The sequence below is a fragment of the Chelonia mydas genome, chromosome 3 (genome assembly GCF_015237465.2).
Source record: "Chelonia mydas isolate rCheMyd1 chromosome 3, rCheMyd1.pri.v2, whole genome shotgun sequence".
Taxonomy (NCBI): Eukaryota; Metazoa; Chordata; order Testudines; family Cheloniidae; genus Chelonia; species Chelonia mydas.
Genome location: NC_057851.1, coordinates 197,453,754 through 197,468,212, shown reverse-complemented (window position 1 = coordinate 197,468,212; position 14,459 = coordinate 197,453,754). Strand labels below are relative to the sequence as shown.

Sequence of the window (14,459 nt, the reverse complement as noted above, 5' to 3'; positions counted from 1 at the left end):
TTTAAAGTACCCCTTTTTCAAACATATCGGGTCTACCTTACCTTTAATAAGCTCTGGTTTGTAGGCTTTTTTAAGTTGTTCTAGGAAGTTGTTGTAGAAAGACTCTGCTTGCTCTGCAGGCATAGCCATGTGATAGTCTGGTTTGTTTCCTTTCAGGATGCACTGCAGGGTAAACTGGCTGACACAAAGCACCTCGTACTGTTTATCCATCACGCTTTTAGACCAGTGTTTGCCGCTTTCGTCTTCAAACACACGCAAGTTTAAAATCTTGCGAACCCTGTGAGGAGAAACAGAACAAAGAAGGCTACTTGCATGACCTCGGCTCGTTCCTAATCATCATGTGTAAGGTTAACAGATGTGAATGGCGCACAGGTATCAAGATATATATTATAATATATCTGTACAGGTATTTGATCACAAATGGCAAAGTTACAAGCCATTCATTCAACCCTTCCCCTAAAAAAGGGGGATCTTATCAATATCACACATACAGAGCCATAGGCATGAAAGCCCTTACAAACTCATCACACTATCTGTGTAAAAGCCTTCTCTTAAACATCCTGCTAGAGAATGTGGGATTGGGATGGGAATAAAACAACAATAGGCCAGAGAGTACCACGAGAAAACCCCAAATTCTGAAAGCTTGCCTTTCACCGGCTAAATCAAGACAGGACTGTCTGGTTTAAGATGTAAACAGGCATTGAGGACTATGATCCTCTCACTGCGTGGAGAAATTAGACTTATTACAAGAAAATTCAGATTAGAAAAGGAAGATCTCAAAAGTCAGGAAATGGCCACACACAACGTGAGCTCTGCCCCCTTGCACAGGCGCAGTGAGTCCCTGGGAGGACAACAAGTCATCTGGGGTCAGGGCTTCGCTAACATAGCAAGGAGGAAGGAAGGGAGCAGGGAGTACTGTGCTTTGCACAGGAAGAGAGCAGGGAGAGAGGAGTGGGTAAGCTGGAAGGCTGAGAGTCCATGAAAGCAGCAGAAACAGGGGCAGTGGAGTTAGGGGAGGGCAAAATTATTTGGGGAGTCAAATTGGCGATTTGGGGCTAAATAATTTGAATGAGAATTAATTGATTGGGAAGGACAATTATTTATTTGAGGGGTTAAAACTGATTTAGAAAACAGAACCAACTGCCTAGACTGGGCACACAAATGGGCCACAGGGCAACTATAAACTGGGCCCAACAATAGTCGTAAGCAGAGATGCAATTGCTCCCTCTATATATATGCATTGTTGGTTCACTTCTAGTATTCAATCAATAATAATAGTCCATTCCCATCCATCTTGATTCTTTGAAGTTCTTCCTTTAACTTTTCCTCTGTTTCATCACTTGCGGCACCTAGTAATGAGTCCTGTGAGTTTAAGTTTGTCTGGAGGAGTACATCCAGGGAAAAACACTACAGTCATCACTTTAAATTGATCATTTTGTTCCACATTGAAGAGGATGTTATTAGCCTAAACTTGGAATGCACTTATCATCAAGCGTAAGTCTTTGCCTTTCAGCTGTTTTTATGGCACAGTCATATATTGATGTTCAAGAATCTCTGGGTGTCAAAGAAACAGAAACTGCTCCTGAATTGAGCTGCTGATTAAAGGCTGCAGGCCTGCGGCAGGGACTTAAATCATCATCATCACTGCTGCACTTTGCAGATGATGACAGCATTGAAATTGTCTCATTTGCAGGAGCAACAGAGAAAGTTTCATTCAATGGCACTTGAAGAAACTGGTTAAACCAGTGTGTCATTTTTTCTCCTTAGCAATTCTGGACCACGTTTATATTTTATTTAAGAATAATTCTCTCTCTTCAATAGCTCAGTCCATTCAAGTGTTTATTTCCTGACTCTTTATTCAACTTCATATATGTTGAGTCAGATAAATTAATCCCTTGGAGTTTGGGTAATCCTCTACATTCTAATCACCTATGTGCAGTATTGATCACCAGCTTTCACAGGTACTAAAGCAAGTATGAGATACGGTGACTCAGTGAATTGAACACACTGTGAAGATCGGAAAAGTGAGATAAGATAGCCCAGCTTTACACAGAAGCACATTTTCAAATTTCCTGCCCATCTTCTAAGAAGTTTGGATTCTAACAAGTCAAGCCCCGGCACAGTTCACACTCCACGCACCGTCTCTCTTCAGCATCTAATTACAATTGATTCCACCCATTCTCCACTCTTCTCTCTAATCACCAATCACTAATCACTCCAGCTATTTCATTCCCCTTCCCTCTCTAGACATGTCTTTAGTTTTCTTACTCTTTCTTGTCGACTTAACAAAAACCTTGATGGTCCCCTCACGTCCCTTTTAACTTTTCAGAAGTGCTAAAGTTTTCATGTGCAGATTGAAAAGAGATCCTAAGATTTCTAGTATCCCAAAACCTTTCAAATATGTTGTATGTTAATGTAAACAGTTTATAGTGACATAGATAGAAATTTTTAAAACACCCAGAAAAAACGCCCAGAAAAAAAAACCAATGGGAGGTCATTTTCTGGGAAAAACACGTAGTGGTTGGTTTATTTATTTTGGGGAGACTTTTCCACAGTGCTGCATAAAATGAAGCTAAACTATAACTAGGAGGCCCACACACAAAGTGTAACATAAAAAAAAGAACATGGAGAAGCTCACATTTTCCCATAGCAAGAGGCCCCACTTTCTGAAGATAGTTCTGATATTACTGATATGGAGTTAGTAGCATATGAATAAACAGGAATTACAAGGAAACACTCAATGCATGTCATGACTTACATGTGTTCCAGCTCTTTGTGCGTATCTTCCAAAGAAATACCCAGCAACACACAGATGCCTCGTCCAATGGAACTTATTTGTTCCCCACCCACTGCAGGACAACAACAAAAAGAGAGCGAAATTAAACACCCTATCTGGTTTTATGCCACATGCAAGCATCAATTCCAACAGGCAATGGTACAATAAACACTTTCTGGAAACGTCACTTGAACTTAAAGAGTTAACTAGCTGTCCCCAGCATGTTGGCTCAGGTACACCAATTCAATTTTACAGGAGGACTGAAAGTCATTTCTGTGAAAGGAGAATTACCTTACAAGTAATTTTAGCATCTTGCAATGCTGTAAGAAAAATCAGAACATGGACACTTGCCATACCAGCATTCCACATGTTTACTCCCTATGTTTACATTTCTAGCATCCCTTGAAAGGCAATATGTAGTGGCACCCTTGTTTTTTTTGTGAGTTACAAAATATCAGCCCCTTGCCTCTCGTGAAATTGATTTGCTAAATGAAGAGGCGATCTGGCAGCTCAATATGCTTGCTACAGCGTTTCAAAACATTGCATGAAGAGTTTTAGTACTGCAATTCTCATTAGAGTCAATACGAATCACGTGGTTAAGAACGTGAAATAATTCTTTGAAAATTTACCCAACTGTATGAAATCAATAAACTCATTTGATTTCTGCATTGCAGAAGTCCCTAAAAAAATTAACATTTTTTAAAGATGGATTTTTTTTTTTTTGGTAGTTTCCACCCTGCAAAAAATAAGTTGCATTCAATGTTTTGGTTTTTCAAGATTTGCAAAGAGACACACGTTATGATGCAGTGGCTAAGGCCCTAAGCTGAGACCAAGTAGACCTGTGTTCTCTACAGCTCTCAGGTTGGCTAAGCAGGCTACGGGGAGACTGCAGTTTCCCCTGGAGGCATGGGTTCATATCCCAGTCATGTTAACATGTCGAGCTTTTTGAGTGTTTTTCTAAACGTAATGTTCTAACACAAGCACAGCTATTGAACTCGAAGCAGGAATGAACACAGGGACACCTGTGACCTTGTTAGGCAGCAAGTCAGATGAGATGACCACAACGGTCCCTTCTGGCCTTCGAATCTGTCTACGAAAACAGATCTTGGTATAAATGCCCAATTCTATCCAACCACATGAAAACAAATATCAGTTTCATGAAATCTAAAATAAAATACGTCCCTCTAGGCCCACTGTAATATGCTGAAAGAGATAAAAAGTGATTTTTATGAGAACCCATGGCCATGGCTAGGATTATTTTATTTAGATTTACACAACATCTTAAAAAAACCCACTGAGATAAGCGCATTTTAATATTTGTTAAAAAGCACAACCATACCTGTACGAACAAGAAAAAAAGCCAGCGCCACCCACGAAACAGAATATAAACTGCCATGAAAGATGAGAGTCAAAGCCGTGAACAGAACCTTACCCACCCTCCAGCATGCCCTCGCTCAAAACCCTACAACAAGTGATTGGCTGCGTAGCACACCTGAGGGGTCAATAGATTTGGACAATTTCCAATGAGGGTTTGGAAGGAGCAAATTATAGAGTTGAAGGGTCTTCATGGAGACTATCTTGTCCCCCGCCATCTCTGATTGATACTGAGAGGTCACCAGTAAAGCACCTCTGCTTATCTCAACTATATTTCCCTCAGACAGGCATGTCCCAAGCCACTTAGGGCTTTATGGGTCAAAGCCAACACCTTAAATCCCATCCACAAATCAGCATGTCATCAGCGTGGATCGCAGAGCACTGGTGCCATGCTCAACGTAAGATACTCCGATTAATAAGTGGGCTGCTGTATTGACGGTCTGCTTCAGTTTCCAGGTGGATTTAAGGGGAGCCCCAAATTGAATGTATTGCACTATTATTGTTATCTGTCCTGAGGGAGCATCTAGGATCCCTAGTCATGTACCACTGCCCTGCTGTCATAGTGCTGTACAAACACAGAACAAAAAGTGATAAAGGCATGGATCACAGTAGTGAGGTCTGCATCCAGAAGAGATAGCAGCAACCTCTTGGCCAGGTGCAGATCAGCAAAGCCATCAATAACAGTCAGCAGTTAATCCAACATGCAATTACAGTCATGTTATTATAATTGATTTATGCAGCAATATTCCCTTATATCAGTGAATAACAGTAAAGACACAAAAGACAGAAGTGTGTTGAACAACTAAGACTGAAAGTAAACAGAAAATAATTAATTTGCAGAGGGAGTTCCACCAAATAGAAGACAGACAGACAGACAACCTGCCCTCTGGACTATGCAAACTGAAAGAGATAGGTTATGAGCAGGTCAAGTCAAATCAAATGTAGCAGGCATGCTGGAAGTACACATCCATCAGTCCCTTCTCTGAAAGGGGCCTTTTAACCATCTACACCAATGACAAAATTTGAACTTAATTGGGAGGCTCCCAAACAGCAAGCGTAGCCGAATGTAGCAATGGGAGAATAATGATAATATATATAACGCTTTTCATCAGTAGATCTCAAAGCACTATACACAGGAGCTACAAATCATTATCTCCGTTTTACAGATGGAGAAACTGAGGCATGTAGAAGTGAAATAACTTGCCCAGGGTCACCCAGCAACCCAGGGGCAGAGCTAGGAATAGAACCCAGGACTCACAAGTCCCTGTCCAGTGCTCTCTCCACTACTCATCCTTGTCTTCGAGTCCTTCTCCCCAGTGAATAGCTATAGTGCCTATTCCCACAGCTGCTCTGAGATTACCCAACTGCAACACAATGGTTTTCACTTTAGTGCTGTGAGCTCCGTGGCTGTCCAAAGGTCCTAAACATCAGCAGAGAGAACCAAGGGGGCCCTGGTCTGTTCTCTTTGTGGCACAACTCAGCAAAGCACTGAGCAGCAGCAGAGGCACTGGGGCTGGCTGCAGGCTCGGGAAGGCAGCACTAACATTTAGAAGGGCTTTTGTTTTGTTTTTAATCTTGAAGGAGATTTTGAATGAAAGCTTTTACTCAGCACAAGGTGATGGGGCTCTTCTGGGAAAACTTCATAGTAGTTTACTCAAGGTTTAGTAAAGAGAATGGGTGGGGAGAACAGTTGGGTGGCATGGATTGTAGATGCATAAGGGGAGTGAGAGGGTGGGATGTGGGTACGTGGGCTGAGGGGGCCAGAAGGTGGGATGAATGGTGGGTACAGGGAATGTGGGAAGGGTATGTGGGTGAGAAGGACAGTGGGAGAGGGTAGGACGGTGGGTGAAGGGGCAGGAGGAACACTGGGTGCATGGATAGGTGGGTACTGGGGAGTGTGGGTGGGTGCAGGGGTGGAACAGTGTGTGGGAGTGCAGGGGCAGCATTTGCAGGTATGTGGATGGGAAGGTCAGTGGATGCATAGAAAGGTGGGGACAAGAGGCAGCATGTGGGTGGAAAAGCGGATGCAGGGGGTGGGAAGGACACAAGGTGCCAGGAGTGAGGGTGCTGTGGAAGGTGGGAAGGACACCAGGGGAGGGCAGGGTGCAAGGGGAGAGATAAGGACAGGACATGCAGGGGGAGAAAGAAGGCCAGGGATGCAGGTGTCGGGGGTGCAAGGGGAGGGGGAAGGGCTGGGGGTGCAGGGGAATGATGGGGTGCAAGGGGAAGGAGGGGCAATGGCAGGGGGTGCAAGGGGAGGGGGGTGCAGGGGAATGATGGGGTACAAGGGGAAGGACGGGGGAGAAGGGTCCGGGGGAGAGGAAGGACGGGGGGCGGGGGGAGGACGGGGGGAAGGGGTGCAAAGGAAGGACGGGGGAGAGCGTCCGGGGGGGGAGGAAGGACAGAGGGGGAGGGGGGTGCAAAGGAAGGACAGAGGGGGAGGGGGGTGCAAAGGAAGGACAGGGGAGGGGGGTCCGGGAGGGGAGGAAGGACAGGGGGAGGGAGGTGCAAGGGAAGGTCGGGGGGGAAGGAAGGACGGGGGGGTCCGGGGTGCAGGGGGAGGGGGATCCGGGGGGAGGAAGGAAGGAAGGGGGGGTCCGGGGTGCAGGGGGAGGGGGGTCCGGGGGGAGGAAGGACGGGGGAGGGGGAGGGGGAGGTCCCCGAGGGCCGGGGGCAGAGGGGTGATGCCCGTGGCCGGAGGCCGGGCCCGGCACTGACCTGTCACGCTGGCCTGGGTGACCCGCTGGATTATCGCCTTCATGGTGGCGGAGCCGGGCCCGGCCGGGGATCGGCGGCGGCGGCGGCGCGGACAGCGCCGGGATCCGGGAAGCAGCGGCCGCGGCCGCCCCCTCCAGGCCCCGGCGGCCACTGCAGCCTCCCGGCCGGGAGCCGCCGCGGGGGGCGCCCGCAGGGGGTCGGGCTGAGCTCCGCCCCGGTGCAGGGAGGGGAACGGGACCGCCCCTCTGGAGAGAACGGGGGGCATTCCCATAGGGGAGGGACAGTCCCGGGTGGGGTGCAGCAGCCCCATAGACAGAGGGAGAGAAGGGACAGGCCAGATAGGGGAGGAATCAGAGCAGACCCCATAGAGAGAATGGGGGCCTCTCCCCAAAGGAGTGGGAAATGGGGGGCAGTCCCCCTAGAGAGAATGGGGGACACTCCCTATGGGAGTGGGAAATACTACTGTCTTCCTTGAAAATGAAATCAGGATGTTTGCTCAGGTACAAGGGTGGGCAGAGGATCTTCTGCAGGGCTACCAAGCCGGTCTTGGACCCAAGCGAGCAGGCGCTGATGCTCTGACAGTCAGCAGAAAGGCTGCTACACATCCTGGCTGTTTTTAATGTCAGCGAAATCTATGCAGGCGAGAAGTCCTGGTTTTAGCTTTGTGATTGGTTTTCCTCCACATTTATGTTACCACCACTCAAGTGACCACGTTAAACAGCGCTCCGTGCAAGCCGCTATTCTGTTGCCACAGAAATGGCCACTTTCAGCACAAAATTCCCAAGAGTTATTTTGTTGCCACTTCCCTGTGGCCTTTAGCTTACCCACGTGAGAGTATATGCTAAGGGTGGTTTTAAAGACAGAGCAGAAGGCATTGAGGTGGTGAGCCTTTTCAAGTTCAGCACAGCAGTGAACTTTTAAGGGTGATACTAAGCGTGCCACCTAGCCCCACAGTGGACCTGCCCTCTGAGAAATTGGGGTGGTCTTCTCTGACTTTGGCCAGATTCTGGAATACAAAATGTTAGCCAAAAAAGAATGCGACTACCCTATCATAAGCCATCGTAGTTCAAGCCCACCAATAACTGAGCCATCCTTGGGCCCTGTAAAGCTGAATCTCAGCTTTGTTAAACAAAAAAGAAAGAGACATGATTTTTCCCATAAGAAGTCAGCCTTGAAAACATGAACCCACTATGTTAAGGGAAAGAAGTAAGGTTTAAAGGACCTAAAGTACCCACCCACCCAATTAGTCATGATTGGAGAGTATCCTAAAGAATAATTTTACTACCCACCCCAGATCAGCAGACCTGCCGTGTGTAAAGTAGTGGGATAATCACAGAATCTGGGTAAATTTGGGAAAGGAAAAGCAATAAAAAAATTATTCACAATCTACCCAAACGGCCAAGGCCAGCTCTGCTTGTTAGTGGTCAACCCTCTCGAGAAAGCAGTCACTACTGCCCGAGGAAGTCCCTTCTTGCGTTCCTCACCAGTGCCACTAGGTGTGTATTGGGGAGACACGAGATAGTTCTTGTAAGCCCCAAACCTCACCCCATTCTAATAGCACCATATGGAGACAGAATCAAGATGCTGCTACAGTAAGTAGGAATCCTCTCACTACTGCCTCCTGGCTTCCTCCCTGCTGTACCTGCCCAGCTCCATACTAACGCCATTCCCACCACCCGGGAGGAAACCTGCTCTCCCATCTTCCAGGAGAGACCTCCCCACCTCAAAAACCAAGAAAACTCATTCTCCAGCTGACCACCTAGTCCACCACCAGAAGGACCCATCTTCTACCCAACCAAAGACTGCATAACATTGGTGCTGGTACCACTACTAAAGCAAGGAACAACTGACAGGCAAGGGAGTCACTCTGAAGAGTCCCAAGTGTTGAGAAGGGAGGAAGTATGAGGTGCTAGAAATATTAACTAATTAATTCTTGGTGGTGGATTCGAGTAGGTACGGGCAGGGCCTGGGAAATAGCATGGAACTAATGAAGTGTGTGTGATCAAAAGATGGGGAATAATTTCTTCAAGGGAAAGTCACTGAGCCTGCTGCAAATTGGTCTGGCAAGCTCCACATCCGGTAAGACGACAATGACAACTGAGGTAGAAAATTGGAGGGAAGGCTGTGGTAAAGCTTTGCCGTCACACTTCTATCTGAAAAATGTCTTGTGCTTTTGATAGCACTTTGTCTATTGGGAATGGGAAACAGGAGATGGATCACTTGAGGATTACCTGTTCTGTTCATTTCCTCCGGGGAACCTGGCATTGGCCACTGTTGGAAGACAGGATACTGGGCTAGATGGACCTTTGGTCTGACCCAGTATGACTGTCCTTACGTTCAGTTTCCCTTGTTCACATGGTTTTTCAGGCAGCTAATGGAGAGAGAGAAACCATGCACAAATAGGAAAAAAATATATCAGCCTGCAAAAACTGGCAGCAGAACTCAGGGTCAGGTGGTGTACCTGAAACTACCTCTAATTCTTTTTTAAATGACTAGATTTCAAGTTGATTGTGTTCATTTTAAAGAAAAAAAAAAGCGAAGAGAGACTTGACCTGATTTATAATTTAAAGAAAGAAGATCCATTTGATTAGCAGGCTAAATAGAAAGACCTATTTCCCCTCCACAATTACTTCCTGACTAGGCCTACATGCTTTCTAAAATACAGACTTCAATTTAAAATGTGTTTATGGAAATCTGCCTTTGGTTGCAAAATAAGATTCTTTAACTCAGTAAACTACACCTCCACCCCCTCACTAAAAGCTTTCTTTGGCTGTTCATTCACCATTTCACAGAGAAGCAGACACTCCTTTCAAAGTAAATGCAAATATCTCCACTGATGGACTTATCCCTTACCTACACTACATACTAGCAGCTGTCGATGGTCACATATAAAGCTTCTGTATTATAGAGCTTGACTATCCTGAAGATAGTACACACTTAGGTGTTTTTTGTTTTAAAGTCCTTGGAAATACCTCAAGCAGGAATTTCTTTTTCTGAACAAAGTTGATTTTTGTGCCTTGTTTTTCAAATACTGCTCAATGCACGGCTTTTCTTGTAGTTTTTTTAAATCTACTTCACTTTAAACAATGCCTAACTGTAATAAAAATGAATTGCTTGTGGATTAGCATCACTACTGTCAACATGGATTTGGGAATACTGATTAGTTACTTAATACTATAAATCCAGCAGAGGAAGCACCAAACGTCTCTTAAGCACCAGCCTTTTAAAATTTTCTAGTTTTGTGATTAATCCAGATGATGTTCTCTCCCCTCCACCCATTACAATTTTCAGATTTTTTAAGTACTGCAAAACCATAAAGATTTAAGAGATTAAAGATTTTACTGTGTTCCCAATCTGAAGTTATTCTAAAGATGGCATTTCCTATTTACTGCTCCATGATTTCCACATCATGTGTGTTCAGTTAATAAATTTTAAAAAAAATTGCTTCCATAGCTGCTACTACTATAAAATCCTGCTGAGCTCTGCAAATCAAACTATGTTATTTCCAGTTTACTGATCTTCCCTAACCCTAACCCAGATGAGATGTAATATAGTGGTAGTGAAGGTGTATAATTATGGCAAACACCTCATTGGTAAAGATTCTGTAAATGGTTCTTTGTAAAAAGACATGATCAACTTTAAGTCTAACCTAAGTAACTTCAGGTACACCTGCCCCATGTTTGCAGTTAGTGTGCATCTCTCCTCCACTGCTGTATGAAAGAGCAACATAAGGAAAACTGTCAAAGCACTAGATGAGCAAACTGAAAACAGAGGTATTTCTCTACTCTTTTCAGTTAGCGATCTCAGATGTTACTTGTAATACAAGAAGGCTAGTCAATGTTTGCACAGTACTTTGAATATGGCGAGTGCCAGGCAGGTGTTACATATCAGTAATAAATAAATGTTCAGGCATAACTTTGATTTTTATAGTAGTGCTTCTCAACAATTCTCTTGCTGAAGTTCCAGCCAGAAAACAGACCAACTCAGACTCCCATATCTGTTGTCTCTGCAATGCTAAGATAAATAAAAATACATTTACCAGTACAGTAACTCTGTATACACACAGAGATGACTCTGAACTGTGGAGTAAAGTAGTGCCATTTTCACCAAGGTGCTCTTCAGATGGGATCCACACTTTTAAGTTAAGGAGTACTTGTGGCACCTTAGAGACTAACCAGTTTATTTGAGCATGAGCTTTCGTGAGCTACAGCTCACTTCATCGGATGAACTATGCATCCGATGAAGTGAGCTGTAGCTCACGAAAGCTCATGCTCAAATAAACTGGTTAGTCTCTAAGGTGCCACAAGTACTCCTTTTCTTTTTACGAATACAGACTAACACGGCTGTTACTCTGAAACACTTTTAAGTTGTTGCTAATGCAACTTTACACATAAAAATTGCTTCAAGAAAGTGACCTCGTAGAACAGTTGAGTCATGAAAATGGACACAGCTGTTGGTGAGAGTGCAGTTAATACTGGGCACTATTTACACCTTTAACTTCACTCCTTTAGGAAAAGAGATGAAACAGATGAGTTACTCCTAGTGAGTGGTGTACACTTGAGTCACTTAATTTTGTTTTTGGGAATGGAAGTAAATAACATGAGGACTCTCTCAAAATCCAACAAAGTAAAATATAATTCACTTTACTGGAAGAGCAGTTGGTGTCCAAGACTGGCTCACATTCACAATCCCTAAACTGACTCTGTGCAATTTCTTATTACCTGATCAAAGCTAAAGCTCTAGGGGAGGCAATTATGTTAATTTAGTAGACACTACATGGTGTGCAATATCATTAAAATAAACTTCAAACTACACAGATTTAATTACAGGAAGTTTAATAATTTGTAACTTAAATATTTCAGCCCTCTAAGAGTTTCTGGGAAAACACTGCCTTTAACAGAGTTGAAAAGGTTTACTAGGCTTTGCAAATTATTCTGCAGTTTGTTTGTTTGGTTTTTTTTTTTTTTTTTGGGGGGGGGGGAGAGAGGGAGGAGAAGAGAGAGTGTGTGTGTGTTTGCGTGGGGGTGGGGGGGGTGTTTTTTTTTAATTGAAATAAAATGAAACCTGCACTTCAACTAAAGACTTTTCATGTCCAAGCAAGCCATCATGATGAAAGTCATTTCTCTTGTATACGTATCAAATTCCTAATTTCCAGGATGTTACTCTTCTGGACCAGGGCCATCACTGGTTGCAAAGATGGATTTCACATAATCATGCAGTCCACCTGTAGGATGTACGGCATTCTGTTTATATGTTATTGTTGATGTGAAAAAGACATCTGCTGGTGTCTCCCTTGGAGGTGTTTTCTCTTCACCTAATTAAAAAAAAATGGGGGGGGGGGGGTCATTCTTCAGCACTCTTTTGTTTCCCTGCTTATGGCTGCCAACACAGTTGTATCCAGATACTGTAAGAACTATATTTTTAATCAGCTTTTGTAGCAAACAGGAAACGTTTCTGAAACAAAACTGTCAAGACTTCTTTACATATCATCCAGCAGCAAATATGGGTGCAAGCTTCCCTCCATCTTATGCCCTTTGTAGACCACCTTCAAGTTACAAGTCAAGGGCAACTCACCAACTGAACTGGGGCCTAAATATTTACTGAGCCTTCACTGGACCCCTCTCATGTTGCAGGCACCGTTACACACAAGCACAATTAAGTGTAGGTGCAAAACTGGAGGCCCACCACCCATGTGAGCACGGGCTCGGCACGTTTCTGAACGCCAGCACTTCCAGCCTCCCCTGATCTCTCCGACGTTCAACTGGGGACACACAAGCCAGGCACCCGTAACAGGGAGCGCCCTGAGGCCTTCGCGCCCGCCGGGGGGACGCCCTGGGTCAGTCGCCGGCGCCGAGCCCCACGCACAGCGCGGGGCAGTGCCAGGGCAGGAGAAGCCCTTGCCCAGGAGGCGGCAGGAACGGGCCAGGGGAAGGGCGCCACGCTGCGTCCAAGGCCCCCCAGGATCAACCCCCGCACACCCAGAGACACCTCCGGCCCAGGCAGGCGCGGCGGGGGCGGGGCCCGGCTGTGCGAGGCCTCAGGCGGGCCCTGCCCGTACCGGGCGGCAGCTGCTCCGCGCGGTCGCGCCAGTAGTAGTAGAAGACGCAGCCCAGGAGGCTCCAGGTGCCCACGGCGTACAGGGCCGCAAAGCGCGCCTTCCAGCGCAACGCCCGCTGCGCGAACATCGTCCGGCCCCCGCGCGCCGCCGGCCAGCAACACCCGCTCCTATTGGCTGCGCGCCGCGCCGCCGGCCAGCAACGCCCGCTCCTATTGGCTGCGAGCCGCGCCGCCGGCCAGCAACGCCCGCTCCTATTGGCTGCGCGCCGCGCCGCCGGCCAGCAACGCCCGCGCCTATTGGCTGCGTGCAGCGAACCTAGCGGATGCGGCCCCTGCGCTGGGCGCGGCCTCACCCCAAGGCTGCGAGAGTGCGTGACTGGGAGGCTGGGTCTTTCCGGGAGCAAACGCGGACTCGCGCAGGCGCACTGCCCTGGCGGCTGGGGCGGGGCGGGCTGGCCGTAGCCGCGCCCGGCGGCCGGTCCTCCCCAGAGACCCCGCTCCCGTGCGCGGTGGGGGCCGGGGCTTTGGGGGCCGCCGCCCAGGGCCCCGGCTCAAGGGGGGGGCCCGCAAAACTAAACCCCCGGGGCGGGGGGCAGGTGGCTCCACGCGCCGCTCCCATGGGCCGGTTCCAGCGAGGGGGGCGCAGGGAGACCTGCTGCCCCCTCCCCCCAGGGACAGGCCCGCAGCGGCCGCGTCCGGGCGCAGCGTGGGGCCACGGCAGGCAGCCTGAGCCCCGCTGCGCCGCCCGGCCGGAGCCTGCGCCTCGCACCGCCCTGCCCCAGCTCAGAGCCCCCTCCTTCCCCCAAACTCCCTCCCAGACCCTGCCCCCACCCCCTTACCCCAGCTCAGAGCCCCCTCCTTCCCCCAAACTCCCTCCCAGACCCTGCCCCCCACGCCCCTGCCCCGGCTCAGAGCCCCCTCCTACCCCCAAACTCCCTCCCAGACCCTGCCCCCACCCCCTTACCCCAGCTCAGAGCCCCCTCCTTCCCCCAAACTCCCTCCGAGACCCTGCCCCCCACGCCCCTGCCCCGGCTCAGAGCCCCCTCCTGCCCCCAAACTCCCTCCCAGACCCTGCCCCCCACGCCCCTGCCCCGGCTCAGAGCCCCCTCATTCCCCCAAACTCCCTCCCAGACCCTGCCACCCAACCCCCTGCCCCAGCTCTGAGCCTCCTACTGCCCCCAAACCCTGCACCCCAACCCTCTGCCCCAGCTCAGAACCCCTCTGAATCCCTGGGTTCTGGAGCGAAAAGGATGTGGGTATCTCAGCAAAACCGGGGGCACAGCTAGGTTCAGGGGGGAGAGAGTGTGGGTATCTGGGCCAGGAGGGCCCTGTGGCTCGGCTCTGGGAGGGAAGGGGGTGTGGGGTTGTAGGGGTCTGCAGACTGCATTTCAAAGGTGTGGCATGTGTTAAAATTGGATTTTACACACAGAGCTATATAAAGCATCTTACCATTAGCGACACACTTGTGATGTGAAATCTAGCTATAGACACATTCTTCATTCTTGGCTCATATCAGTGGTTTTGAAGAGGGTAA

General features: G+C 47.9%; 2 protein-coding genes across 3 annotated transcripts in view; both read right to left on the bottom strand.

Annotated features, from left to right (window-relative positions):
* The window catches only part of DTD1 (D-aminoacyl-tRNA deacylase 1), a 97,008-nt gene extending 89,984 nt beyond the window's left edge, over nt 1–7,024 (bottom strand). The window contains exons 1-3 of one of the 2 annotated variants that reach the window (XM_037896222.2): nt 6,869–7,024; nt 2,759–2,849; nt 42–277 (exon numbers count right to left, since the gene is read on the bottom strand). In XM_037896222.2, the coding sequence (XP_037752150.1) occupies nt 42–277; nt 2,759–2,849; nt 6,869–6,911 (370 nt within the window). In that variant the 5' untranslated portion in view covers nt 6,912–7,024. The remainder of the gene's footprint in view (nt 1–41; nt 278–2,758; nt 2,850–6,868) is intronic. The other variant, XM_037896223.2, reaches the window with a different exon arrangement.
* Nucleotides 7,025–11,686: 4,662 nt separating this feature from the next.
* Nucleotides 11,687–13,272, bottom strand: SMIM26 (small integral membrane protein 26). Its single transcript, XM_037896221.2, has 2 exons — nt 12,927–13,272; nt 11,687–12,182 (listed from the first exon to the last, which is right to left on the bottom strand). The coding sequence occupies exons 1-2, from the start codon at nt 13,051–13,053 to the stop codon at nt 12,028–12,030; spliced, it is 282 nt and encodes a 93-aa protein (XP_037752149.1). The 5' UTR covers nt 13,054–13,272; the 3' UTR covers nt 11,687–12,027.
* Between the last annotated feature and the right edge of the window lie 1,187 nt (nt 13,273–14,459).